At 37.7% G+C, this 14,425-nt stretch overlaps 1 protein-coding gene across 1 annotated transcript; it reads right to left on the reverse strand.

Moving 5' to 3' along the window:
- Positions 1–39: 39 nt before the first annotated feature.
- On the reverse strand, positions 40–6,143 carry LOC121958824 (tumor necrosis factor receptor superfamily member 13B). Its single transcript, XM_042507964.1, has 5 exons — positions 6,092–6,143; positions 3,732–3,866; positions 3,468–3,584; positions 2,166–2,486; positions 40–2,057 (listed from the first exon to the last, which is right to left on the reverse strand). The coding sequence occupies exons 2-5, from the start codon at positions 3,844–3,846 to the stop codon at positions 1,795–1,797; spliced, it is 816 nt and encodes a 271-aa protein (XP_042363898.1). The 5' UTR covers positions 3,847–3,866; positions 6,092–6,143; the 3' UTR covers positions 40–1,794.
- Between the last annotated feature and the right edge of the window lie 8,282 nt (positions 6,144–14,425).

Genomic DNA, 14,425 nt, shown 5'->3' on the forward strand with positions numbered 1-14,425 from the left:
TGATATACAGACACACTTTGCAGCTTCTCTCCAGATGTTTCTGATAATGAGATTTTTATTGTTCCTTCATGGGGCAAAGCAAGTACAATGAGAGGATACAAAACCATAACCATCACACAACAAATACATACATAACACTATACACACAATTTACATACATATTTTTGCCCGTGCTTGCACACAGAATTTTTGAAACTTGAAGTCCCTACAGAGGACCCAAAATTCCGAAGTTTCTTTACTCGCAATTGTCTCATTGGACTGAAAGCGCATTTCTCCGACACCCTGTTATCATAAAAAGGTGAAAGGCCGTTGCTTTATAAAAGTACACACTGCTTGCAAGTAATATAAGTTTTTCAGCGGCCAATCTTGGGTGTTTTTCACTGCCTTGTCCCTGCTTTTCTAGCTACTTTTTTGTCACCAAATATGGTTGTTTTTAAGCCCAAACATATTATCCTTAAAATTACCAAATGGTTTTGTCTCTAAATCAATGGTATGCTAAATCAATACCATGGATCCATGGTATGCAGAAACTAAGGTGAAGACTTTTCTGGCGATTTGGTTGTCTAATTTTAGGGTGTATGTATTTTCAGAGAAACAGGTCTTTGGAACGTTTGTTTTTGGGATGACAGGGTTTTTGTCCAATGGGACATTTTTTGAACTAACAGGGATTTGGAATTTTGGGTCGTTGAAACAATGGACAGTTCCCAACAGGGGAAATCCCAGCACTCTTGAGCTCTGAGCTCATCATTGTTGTCACTTGTCGCTCTTATATTCTTTTGAGACTGTCCTTCCTCCAAAATGACCCCACAGGTAAGTTTTTACAAGCAGCTTATTACGACCCATGTTTAAGTTTACTGTTAGGGAGCATCTTCTGGTGGCCATCATAATTATGATGGGAACAAAGTAGAAAGTCAGGTGGCGTGGGGTTAAGAGTGACACAGTCTGCATAGGGACAAGGTGGATGGATTGGTCAAACATGGGACTTTGTCCCAGGATGGATGGCAGCATATGTTGCTACAAAACCTGTATGTACCTTAAGCATTCATAGTGCATTTACAGATTTCTAAAAACAATTTGAAATGTGGACTCTTCAGACCACAGCACACTTTTCCATGTTGTGCCAATCTGCCTCAAATGGGTTCTGGCACACAGAAGTTTTTGGGGGTTTTAGGATATTGTTGATATGTGGCTCACTTGGCATGGTAGAGCCTTAACTTGCATTTGTTTATGCAGTAACAAACTGGATTTACCGAAAAATGTTTCTGAGCCCATATAGTAATTTCCTTGATACAGTCATGTCGGTTTCTGATGCAGTGCTGCCTGGGGCGGCGAAGGTCACAGGCATTCCCTACTGGCTTTCACCCTTGCTGTTGCGTGTGAAGATTTTCCAAATTTTTCTGATGATATGATATTTTTTAGATGGTGAAAAACCTAAATGTCTTTCACTTGTACATTAAAAATGTTAAACTGATTTTTTTTACCCACACAATTAGGAGTATTGGTTTGAATATTAAATATCTTGTCTTTGTACTGTATTCAGTTGAATATAGGTATATAGGGATCAGCAAATCATTGCAATCTGTTTTTATTCAGGTTTAACATAGCATCTTAACTCTTTGAATCAGGGTTGTTAGTCAACTCTGCCACATTTCAGTGATATTGTTTAAATATGCATTTTACTGCTCTGTGACAGTATCCATAGTCTGGTTAAAAAGATCCAGTACACTGATAATCTCTTATGTTCTGGGGTAACATTTGGCCATTCCAAATTTACTGTTAGACAACCAATGAGCCTTATCCCAGTTCAGGCCCCTCCTGCACCTCCAGTCTAGACTGGTACAGGTTCCCTTCAGTCCAGACAGGCCCTCCCGTTTGCATCTGGGCTTTATGGAGGATAGGCTGTTGGGAGAATGAGTAAGGTGCTGTCAGTGGTCTGTCATTGCTCTGGCTTTGTCCTTTCAAATCAGGGAAACAGTGGACACACACACAGGTCTCAGTCGGGCTGGAGTCATATGATGGCTCGCGATCAGTGGGGCGATATGAATTTGATACAAAATCTGTGGAAAGACAGAGGATAGTGCGGACACATTAAAGCAAAATATATCAGGACAGATGCCATGTTTGAAGTTTTTTCAAATATAAGACAGTATTTGTGCCATACTAACCTGTAGAGTTCTGCTGAGGTTGGTCAACCACCTTACCCATCGTGACCACCCTCTCCTGGTTGTGGTTAGCCTCTCTGGGTTCTGGGATGGAGGTTTTGGCCCTGGTTTTCCTCACTAAGGCTACTAAGGCTAAAGACAAACTAAAGAACAGCAGCAGCATGCACAGGGACAGCAGGGAGTAGAGCAGAATAGTGGAGTCTTCCAAGGTTGTCACCTTTGAGGTCTCTCTGGAATTCGGTATTTGTGAGGTAACTTCAACCAGAAGTTTTTTAGTGGTCGCGAAATGTGGCGGTGCTTGGGAGATCGATGAGAAGAATGTCTCTGAAAGACAAGGTGACAGGAAACCTCTGGGCATTTTATGCCTTCATTGGATAGCAAATAGTGCAGAGATGACAGAAAGTGAAAGAGGACAGAGATGAATGCCATGCAACAAAGGTCACATGAAAGGCCATATGAAAACTAACACTGGCTCATGGCTTGTAGGTCTCTAGGACATTCGGGCTGGGTATCGTTTAAAAAAATTAAAGTACCCTTGAAGTGATACAAATACGAATGGAGAACTTAATTTGAACACTTGTCCTGTATTTTATGAATTTATTTTGATTGGATGGCTCAGGTGCATAATATAATCATACTTTCAAACATTTTGGTTGCACCTTAGCGCGCTGGACAACAACTCCATCAAGTACATGTGAATGACTTCACCACACCACAGACCGTATGGGTTGTAGCTGCTGTAGAGGATCCGTCACATGTTTCATTAAACTGAGGTACGCTTGTGGTGATTGGCTGGGGGCTAAACCATATAGTAGTTTTTTTTTCTAGATCTTTGTACAAAAATTAACAATTGCAAATATTGTTCAACTGGAAAGATTTTGAGACCACTGTTGTACTTGGTACTGGGTTATTTTGGTTGATACCTTAAAGGTACCCAGGACTAACACCCAGACCTACAGGGCACAACCCCAAAATACCCATGTGTTCCAGCAAAGAATTACAGATAAGCCTCTATCTCTACAGAGAAGAATGTGTCATTTACGTATGCAGACCAAATACCATTTAGTCCCATTATACAGGAGTAGGCCTTCAAGCTGCAGCTACTGTATTTAGGTTGGTTTGCGATCGGTTATTAATTGTAGTCTGACAAAATGGTTCCTTCTGTACCTTTAACCTTTCTAGTAAGTTAACTTTTGCTCTGAAAACTTCAAGGTCTTACTCAGCAGAACATGTATGCCTCTAGAAGACAGAGTTGGTAACTAAGTAATTCAAGCTCTAATCCAGTGCAGGAGTGTCAGCACTCACTCTGGCAGTGGTGGGAGCATTCTGGTGGAGGTCCAGCACAAACTTCAGCACACCTTACACATTTCTTCAGCAGCCCATCATAGTAGTGGCCAGGCTGTGCTTTACAAACTGCAGACTCTAACCCAGGAGAAGGAGAAGGACGTTATAAACTAAATTAAATTATATCCTTTCAATTCAGTCTTACTTTGTGCCTTGACAACAGGTTTTTGTTTTCATAGACTGCAACAATGACGGATTTGTGTCTGTTTGTGTGTGTGTACTCACCGCAGTAACTGGTGCATCTGGCATGGACATGTGTTTCCTTGCATACCGTATTACAGCGTATACATCTTTTAAGCAAAGGATCCAAGAACTGATCCTCATGGCAGTTTCCACCCATCGGCCCTGGCGACCCTCACACTGACAAACACAAACACTGAGAAAGTTACAATGGCATCTATAAATATGTGAATAATGATTAATTTTATGCATGTGTAGGATGTAGTCGTCATTGATGCATTGACCCATAGCGGTAACAAAAACAGGTGGGAAGATACAGTTTACCAAAGTTGAATTCCAGTTTGGAGAAGAGTTTACAAGCCACGGCACCATTTTTATTGTTACATCAAAAGAAGTACAACACTGTACAGTAAAAAGGCAGTGACTTCTAACTAAGCCTTTTGGAGTCTTTCTTTGTGGTTGTTGTAGGGGAATATACAGTATCTGTCTTATGAAGTTTGCTGGCAGTAGGTTAGCTCAGCCTCAATAAGGGCTGAGGGCACATGTGATTGGCTGAAAGGAGAGGGAGAAGGCACTGGTAACAACTGAAAAAAAAGTGACAATGAAATAAAAAGTGTCTCTCTGTGTAGTGTCAGTGTCTACAAGTATAGTACTATACTGTTCTATAGGTCCTGTTATATTTTGCTAAACTATATAGTGTACTAGTATTGTACTGTACTGTACAACAGTATATATAAATTTACTGTATTGATTTATTTATGTAACAGGGGCCAGATAGATCAAGTTACATAAAGATAAGCAATGCTATACTATACTGAAATATACCATACTCTACTATATTATACTGTAGTATACCACAGTACATACACTATGCCTTGCTATATTATACTATACTGAAATATACTGCACTCTACCATATCATACTCTAGTACACAGCAAGTACATTAACTATACTAAGCCTTACTAAACTGTACTATAGTATACTGCTTACATTAACTATACCATAACTGACTATACCTTCCCATACTACACTACAATACACTACACTATACTACACTGCAGTCACGTTGTCTGTGGGTCTTTAAAAAAACTTGAAATTTCTTATATAAATTTGTATAAATATACTATATGATACAACATGATACGACACTGTGCTGTACTGTACTATACTATACTATACTATACTATACTACAATGCATTAATTATACTATAATACACTTGGATAAAATATATGAGTATAGTGCACTATATGCAATACTGTACTAGTGCAGTATACTGCACCATACGAACTATACTATGGCATACTAAGTAATACAAGCTCCATGTCTTTAAAGCATGTTTACTAAATGCATCTTTGTTTCATTCCACAGAAGGAACTGATAGAAAATATCATATTTTGCAGGAGATTTTAGTACAAAAAGGTTAGGGGATCTAGGATGTAGGAAGCAAGTGCGAGCTGTCCTAATGCCTCATAGTTGCAGGAAAAAGACTACTAAGTTTGCACTTGCACCAGTGAAGCACTTTATCATTTGGTGTGTACTGGAAAACTCAGGTGGAGGGTTTAATACTGTGAAAGGTGTTTTCTGCCACTTTTTACTGTGAACTTCTTTTGTGGGGCAAACCTTTCAAAAAATGCTCACAGTCCAGTCAGTCAAAGATAAAGGGCCATCTGCAGCACGCCAGCCTTACTGTTGCTACAACACACAAACTTCCATCCGTTCAGAAATTATGCCTTTGTTCGCAAGCACAGTTCTCTTTGCTCCACTGAGCACTGAGTCAGTGGACTGTGACAGGCACAGGTTTAAACCTCCACCACCCTCCACTGCAGTATACTTCAGTATATTTGTCAAACTGATGATCAGCACTCAGCATATAACTCTCACACCTTCTTTCATATTTCATGTAGTCAGTACAGTGTGTTCTTATCATAAACGCATACTATATATTTGAAAATATTAAAGCAAACAAGCTTATTTCCATTCAAACCGGAATCATTATTTAGAGTTCTTCTTTTTAATGTATTTATCTATTTTTGTGCTTCCTTATTGAGCTTAGTTGCTGCTCTCTTCACTATTGATCTGTTTTTACATTTTAAGAAACTTTATAAGCTCTTCATACTTGGTCTTACCAGTGGTTGTATGTGTATGTGTGTGTAAGACGATAATACTCTTATTGAAAAGTTAAAACTTTCCTTGCCATCAATCACTGTGAGCCGCATAGTCGCCACAAACGTTTACTCGTGTAATCATGACTCTAGTAAGAAAGTGTAACGATGCTTGCTTAGGTTGAGGCTTTGATTCCCACCTGGATTACGAATAGTGACGAAAAATACTGAAAATGCAACTATTAGTTTGCTATTGTGACCTACTGTGGGTTGAAAGCAATGTTAAGAGGGATCACTCACCTGGCGAGATGTCGAAGTGAAGGGAGAATCCTTGGTTTGAAAATGAGAGTGAGATAGGCCTGTATTTCAGCATGGAAGCTCATTTGAGTAAGAACTCAGTGCATGATCTGGGACTTCCCCCTGTGTGGGAGAATCCCCCTACCCGAACACACACACAAGGTTAGACCAATATACAATTCCTATAGAAAGAAATCACTACATTTTTACAACATGTAATCCTGACCAATGTACAAAAATTAGGACGTTTTGACAATAAGCAACAGAAAATATACTATAGCGGAGCATGGGGTCGGTGGGGGACACTAGGGACAGTGCCTCTTCAGAAAGTTAGAAAGCAGTTATGCCGATGTCATTCATCACTTCATACTCAGCCACACTACGTTCACCTCAAAATTGAAACTTCCTGACTATGGCTTATATTTTATTCACTTCACCATACAGTTTTAAGCTATTCCACATACAAAAAACATATTGTTGGAAAGCTGATTTTGCAGCCTGTCACTTGGTGCTAGTTTTAGAATTTATTGTGGTAGATAGCTAAGAAGTCCCAAGTGTGTCTGCTCACTCTGGAGTAGTTGGGACAGCATTGTTTATTCCTACCCTCTTACAAAATCACAAAAAGTGACCACAAACAAGACAAAGCCTTTTCCTAATTGAATAAGTAAAGCTTAAAGTAAGCTGCATTGAGGACAATATTGAAAAGTATTGAAGAGCTTCAAAGCATCTTTCATATTGTTGACATTTTAATTCTAAATCGGTTAAATTCCAGCAGTGGCTTTGTTGTTTTAGACTCATATATTTAAACATTTCCTATATCCAAATTCTTATTTAGCCAAAAAGTCCAGATTTATTGAAGAAAAAAAAGATACACTTAATCAATTCCAAAATTCATAGACCATCTAAATTCAGTTTAAGGTCAAGTGTGTAGGATTTAGTGAAACCAAATGAAAAATCTCCTGTCTGCCATGAGTGAGAACTCATTGGTCAATTGGCCATTTTTCTGTTCTGGCCTACTGTAGAAACATAGATGACTCTTGTGCAGATGTAAAACACTTATTCTACAATAACAAAAACACAACAGTTCTTATTCTATAAAGAAACTTACTATTTTCAGTTTCTGCCAACCCCCCCCCTAAATCTGAACCTTTAATTTAATGAAAAACTTGATTGGAGTTGAAGGTTTTTTTTTTGTTTTTTTTTTTAATTAATAGAATTAATAGAATCTTCTAATGTTAGAAAAGGAGAATCAGTAAAGGCTAGTTATATTGAAAAGGTAGAATGCTTGTGGAATATCTCATTTTAGTTACATTTGCTTTCACAAGTATGAAATAAAACTATCCATGTTTGTATCAGTCTTCAAAAGGTCATGTGGGAAGAGCTTTAACTGTCAATTTTCATACACAGATTTACTGCAGTGACTCAGTGTTGACAGGTAATAATGTGCTGCTGAGTGTCAAACTGTATTTTTTTTTGTGGATGTGACTAAACCCACTTTCTCGGCATCAGTGTGAAACTGTTGGGCAATTCCACACCATGTGTTTTCCTCTCCAGTGAGCACAGGACCAGATTTCAGCGTTTCATCTCCGTCTCAGTTCTCCTATGAACTAGGATCTTTGTTTTAGGCTAAGAATAAATGGATTATTTTTAATCAGAGCATGACACTGTAAAGTATTAAAGATGTGAACCAGAGATAATGAGAGATTCATTTTGGTCCAATTAAAGGTACAAAAAAATGTAAATTTTAATCTCCATAAACCTTTATTTTAATTTCCCTAATAAGTGCAAACTGCTCTGTGTTCATTCAAACAAAGTCACAGCCACATATAGAAATATTCAAGTCTCACACACTGCCTTATACCTAGTGTAAATATTACTTATATAAATAAACCAGTATGTAAAGAGAGGAAATTAGAAAAGAATAGAATGTAAAGTTCAATTAGCGATATGATAATGATCACAGCACATTAGGGGATCTAGAACAAAAAGTACTTAAATGAAAACACTTGAGGTTTCAAACAATACACCAACTGTCACTCTGAGATTTTCAGGGAGGCTCTCATATGCAGCTGCTAGAATATACCGGAAATTCTGGGGTGTTCAGTCATTAAAGGTGTTAGTTTTGTTTTACAACATATGAATTTGGTTCTGCTTTGTGACATTTAAAACAATTAGCAGCAGGATGGGAATCAACAACCCACTGAAAACAGCAGGTGCAGTCTTGCTAGTACACATTTGAGTGTTTTTGAAAAGATAAATGATCATAGTTAGGGATCGACCATGGGCCAAAAATAATTATTCATAGTTACAGTGGGACCCACATAGTTGATCAACAAAATGGAGTTAGTTAGGTTAGTCGTCGACCAATAGTGACTTCCATCCATACGCCTACAGAGTTTATAAAAAGTGATCATCCCTCATAGACTGTTATGATCAACCTGAAGAAGTCACTAATGCACCGACAAGGACATGACCCTTCACTGGCTTCCCACCCACAAGCATGGTACAGTTACAGATACAGCTCTCGAGAACTAATCCTGAGTCTCTAAAGTAGATATAGTCTATTAGTTGCTTTTCTGATTGGCTGAGAAAGTTGTAAAAGCCTTCTCCAACAGATTGAAATGAAGTAAAATAAAGTTGTTTAATAACACATATCTTCTGAAATGAAACAACACTAACAAATAATTTTGCAGAACTATACCTGAGCAAGAATATGGTAAATAAGTGAGACTTCCACTTTAGGCGCATCTGTATGTAAATCAAGTGAATGAAACTTGTGTCAGTGTGTGAGTCAACAAATCAAGTCAAAAAAAAGAATTTAAGGAGGCACAGATAATGATAATAAGACTATGACTAGACCCCATGTCGAGTCGCAGTGAATCCTAAAACTTCTTCACATTTACATTTACAACCTATAATATATTATAGATTATAGAATATTGCAGATTGGCTTGGTTTAAACTGTCATGATAAAATCTATAATGTTCTTATAGAGTAAAAAATGGAGAAGGGCAAAGGCAAATATGAATATTTAGACATAAGTAACAAATTTTCAAATTTTAAATCTAATAATGCTTGCTGTTAGCTCACTTTGGGATAATAAATGGTAAAAAGTATGTTTTAATTTCTCAGCTTAAAAAAAATCACCTGAAATTTAGAAAAGACAATCAAGGAATAAATAAAATAAATTCAAAACATCCCATAATGTACTGTGTTTTTGTACAGAGCTATGACTTCATATTAACAGGCCTACAGAGTGCCATGGATAGCTCCCAACGGACATGTGGAAAAGTTGATGCCACAAAGTAGCAGACACTCATACTGTCAGAACACTTTACTGCTCACATTATTAGAAACTCTTGCCTGAGGAACCAAATGATCAGAAAAAAAATTTAAAAATCACAAAGAGGAAGGCTTGCTCTGATTACTGAATCACACCTTGAACAAAACAGCCACCTTCAGAAACCTGAACACCCAGAATAGACTCAGTGCAGATGGGTAGTCAAATTCAAAAAAGGGAAAAAGGAAGCCTGGGTGCATGAGTAAAAAACAGAACATCAAAAAATGGCCCAAATCATGAATAAATCAGTCATTTGGCAACCTATGCAAAATATCAAGTTAAAGATGTACATTTTTCAAAGGTCTTTCTTTACTGAAATATTGGTGCCAACAAGGAGCAATATTCTTTTTCTCTCTCTCTTTTTTTTTACACCAAATGTAAATTCATGAGAAATAATAATTCATTTTTGTTGGACAGGTTTTCAGAAACTCAAAAGGTCAGAGAGGTTAGAAGTCACAAATCTTATGACTTCAGACCCACCTAAAATCAAAAAAGACTTGTAACTTGGCTTGGACTTTAACGACAATGACTTGTGACTTCACAATGGGACTTTTGACGTAAAATACTTAATATCTTCCTTCAAAAATTAAAAGTAAGCTATGTTATTTTAAAAGCGTGCCACAAATGTATTTGATTATTTTAGTTAATTTATTAACGCAAATTTATGAATTTATTTCCAGAAGCATCCAGTGGTAACGCAATACAGCTAAGAACACTTTTTAACAAAGTTGTTTGGACAAATATATACGAATTTTAAAAATCAGCTATCGTTTTTTTGAATGATTATATCATTAGAGCTCACGTCTTGTTTAGGACTCAAAACTCAAAGTTCAGAACTTGGGACTTAAATGCAAAAACTTGAGACTTGTGATTTGCAAAAAATGACTTGTTCCCACATCTGCTCTCAACCCACAATGGCGTGAATCACGTGTTAAATATAGGCTTATTTTATGGTAGCCACAGAAACATTTGTATTAAATTTTCTCTCTCTGGCATCATTTTATAACCTGAACATAATTGGGCGAGAGTACAGCTGTAACTTACCAGCAGTAACTTAAATTCAACAGCACATTCACTCTAACAGTACCAGACTAACACCAGTAGATGGAGACATCCTGCAACATTTAAAAAGACTGCAAGGTCAACAATCATTTCCAACCTAATCTGATGATTGACAGGAACTTACATGCACCATTTTCACATCTGAATACTCCCTTTATCTGGTAGAAATAGCTCCTAATCTGACAACTTGTGCAGCGGGGCAGAGACGTGGCAAGAATAGAAATCCTCTAACTTTGGTGAGAAGATAAAGTGTGAAAGATAAAGGTGTTGGGACAGGTAAAGGATTTTAACAGGATGAAAGGAGCCTTACTATGAGATGTAGAGTGCAAGTGTATGAACATGTTTGATCAAAGGAAGAGAGGCCACATGCTGTGCAGTGCTCCCCTGAAGTTTCTGTAAGACCACAAGGGTATCTTTGTTAGATCAAACAGACAGTGTTGCACTTCCACGTCAGCTTACTACAATATTGACAGAATATCTGTTTTCGCTTTGCCCATGTTGAGGAAAACTTGGTTCTATATAGAAGAGTTGAAAATCCAAACAGACACCGTACTTTGTTTCATCTGTGCAGGTAGTGGTTGTGAAATGGAAAGACGTGATGCACTGGGTCTGGTTTTGCTGTTCTTATCTTGATCCAGCTGCTACCAGGTAAGCCAGTTCGTCAAAAGGCACCTATTTTTTCCTTTTCATCTGTCATTTTTCCTGCGGTGCAGAAATTCAGTCCATGGGAATAGTATGTTAGAACCAAATCAAAGGATTACAACACAAAACTCAAGTCTGAATCCTGACTTGTCATTTCATCCATACCTGTAGTATCTGATGAATTCCTGCAACTATGGAGAAATATGTTATGACTCTGCAATCAGTTACACTCTGTGGAGACCTAGTGTCTTTCACCTATTGCTTGGGTTCTCTGGCTCAAAACTTTACTGTTTTGGTTCACTCTTCCAGCTCTAAATGTTATAATTTTGTTCACAAAATGCTGTTTTCAGAGAAAAAGCTCTCAAAAACATGCACATGCACAAAACAGCAGGCAGATAAAGCTAGCGACTAGCTGGTGAACATAGGAAAGCATTTAGACAAATGAATATGAATGTCTGGATATGGTTCTAACAGCACCAATGTTAGGGATGAGTCATGTAATATATTTGTAATATAACCATTTCCTTCCCTGAAGTTTCATAGGTGCAAAAAGAAGTATGTAGATTTTACAGCGAAAATACTGATTTTCATTGAGATATTGTTTAAATATGAACATCATTTACAGGATTATTTAAATCTAAATGCAATCACGAGAAGTAAAAAGCTAATGTTAGGCTATACCGGAACTACACCACAGTTGCAAGACTTAATCTTCCCACCTCAACGAGGCCATAAAGCTGTCTTCGGCGGGCTTCGGTGTGATGACGTTCAGTAGTCTTATTTAGCCACTTGTGAGCAACCACCTTTATAAGACAAGTAAAAGCACTGAAGTTCACAGTAGGGTATTTAATGGCGTATTTTAATGTTCTAAAACTAAACATGAAAATCTCTCAAGCTTGTTTTAACCACAGACCTTATTTCAGGCGTCTAACAAGAAAACATAAAAATCAATGGAACCAGTTTAAAACACTGATATTTATAGCAGAAAAAAGGTACTTTGTGTGAAAATTTGACATCTCTAAGACAACAATCCTGTGAGTCATATTTGCTGAAACAAAAAGTGTTGCAACCATACCCGGTCTCCCCTGCTGGAGTTATTAACCTGGTAGCCAGGATCACGACTAAAGTTGCTCCATTCCTGCTAAATATGTAGATAGGCAACTGTTGTAACACATATCAAACTAAAAGCAGATAACGTGTCAGAGTGTGTTCACAGCTTGTTTCCGCTATGGCAGATTTAATGAAGAAAATTAACATCCATTATGTAAATCATGGACACCTACACTGCAAAAATTCTAAACAGTGGGAGTAAAACGTGAGCTTTAAGAGACTGAATTCTCTGTAGGGATCAAGAGCTACATGACAAATATCATTGTAGTCACGATTAGCCTTGCAACACCAGCCTTGGTGGTGTTATTTTTTGAAGTTCTGGGTGTATGAGGACCTTTCAGAGCTAAAAACTTGGCTTCCTCTTGGCTTGGAAGGGTTTCTGTTAAACCTGTATTTTAGCCGGAGGAACTTTAGATTGTACTTTCCCTCTTCTTCAGTACAAAGACCATGTGCTGCACGCTTCACGTGAGCTGTGCTGCATGTAGTTTAGCCTACTTACCTTCACTTTGTTCTACTTTGAGTCCATAGTGTGCAAAAAAAAAGTTTTACAAAGATTTTTCTGGCTTGGTTTGACAAGCCATTTTTCTGTCTGGTTATTGAAAAGGTCAGACATGCAGACAGAGGCTTGATCACACACTGCCAAAGCCTCCGCCTTTTATGCGAAATCTGTTGCCCACACTGAGGAAATAAGGGCTGCCTTTGCTGACATTTTTTACATTCAAGCGCGACTCTCCCAAAAACTGGTATGTAGCTAGCTAAAGTTGATTTGAAAATTGACTTTCTGCTTTGTGCATGAAGTCCTCATTTCCATCCTCTCACCTGCCACCATCACCACAATGAACACCCCCAAGCACGACATTCATTATTGACTACATTACTTGTTTTCACAGCGGAACTGAATCCTCAGCAGTGCAGATTGGCACAACATTTATAGTCGTGAATCATGTGGAGGTGACTCAGGCGGGAGAGAATATGAGGTGATATGAGGTTTTGTTGCAAGTAGGCTCACTCGGGTGTGGAAGGCATTGAATTGTTTTGAGTATGAGTTTTATCTACTTAGATTTTTAGCTACAACTTCACACAGTTGCTTTGACTGTAAGCATTCATTTTGTGATCAGAATACATCAAAATAACCAAGTTAAAGGAAAATGTGTGTGTGTCTGTTGTTTTTAAAACCTTCTTCATAATAACTTAACAAGCTTAACGCAACATAAAAAGAAGCGACACAAGCCTCCCAGAGACTTCTGGATTGAATTAAATTTTATGTTAATCATTCAAAGGTCTTTGAGTGTGACAGAAAATAAACACAGAAAGTAGCCTCTTGGAAAAGCTATTAAAGCTAGCTGCTGTTTACATATGAGGCAGTGGGTTGAAGTGAAAGTTTTATGACCCGTGTCCAGAATGAAAATAAGACCCAGGTGATAAAACATTAAGATTTCTCTTTGAACAAGAGTTTACAGCCACACTAGCGGTTCTGTGACGATTAGGTACAGTAGTGAACAGTTTGAGCAAAATGCTATTGCAGCAGGCTACTCCCCTTCTGATGGACCACCGTGGGATTTTATTTCAGAAAAAACATTTATGGCATTAAATGGGTAATGACAAATCATTTTTTGAATTATGCCATGAATTACACCCATTATATTTGTCAATTTTAAAGAAAGTCATAGTTTGTCACAAAACCGTTGAAGTATAAAACTATGAAAAAACATAATTTGAATGACGAGCCAATACAAGTAGTATCAGCTAGTTCACGTCATATTTTTCTCTCTTACTGAATCTACAATGTCTGTGTTTTGTAAGGGGATGCACTCACACGAGCAACGGGTCTCGCTGGAGAAAAGATGCGCTGGATAAAACACAACAGGTAAGATGAGCTAAGTTACCTAGCTAGCTGGTGTAGGTGACATTAGTAGTGTAAAAATTCTCTGAGTCAAGGCCAAAAACATGTTTTATGAGGTCACAGTGACCTTTAACCTTCGGTCACCAAATCCCTATCAGTTTAACATTGCTTCCAAGTGTATCTTTGTGCCAAATTTAAAGAAATTCCTTCACACTATTCTTGACATATTATTTTATAATGTCATAAACAGCATTATGTTATTATGTCTCAATTTGAAGCAGTTCTTAACTAAAGCAAACTGTGGAAATGCATTAAAATGCTCAGGAAACAATGTTTCTCA

The sequence above is a fragment of the Plectropomus leopardus genome, chromosome 19 (genome assembly GCF_008729295.1).
Source record: "Plectropomus leopardus isolate mb chromosome 19, YSFRI_Pleo_2.0, whole genome shotgun sequence".
NCBI classification, from domain to species: Eukaryota; Metazoa; Chordata; class Actinopteri; order Perciformes; family Serranidae; genus Plectropomus; species Plectropomus leopardus.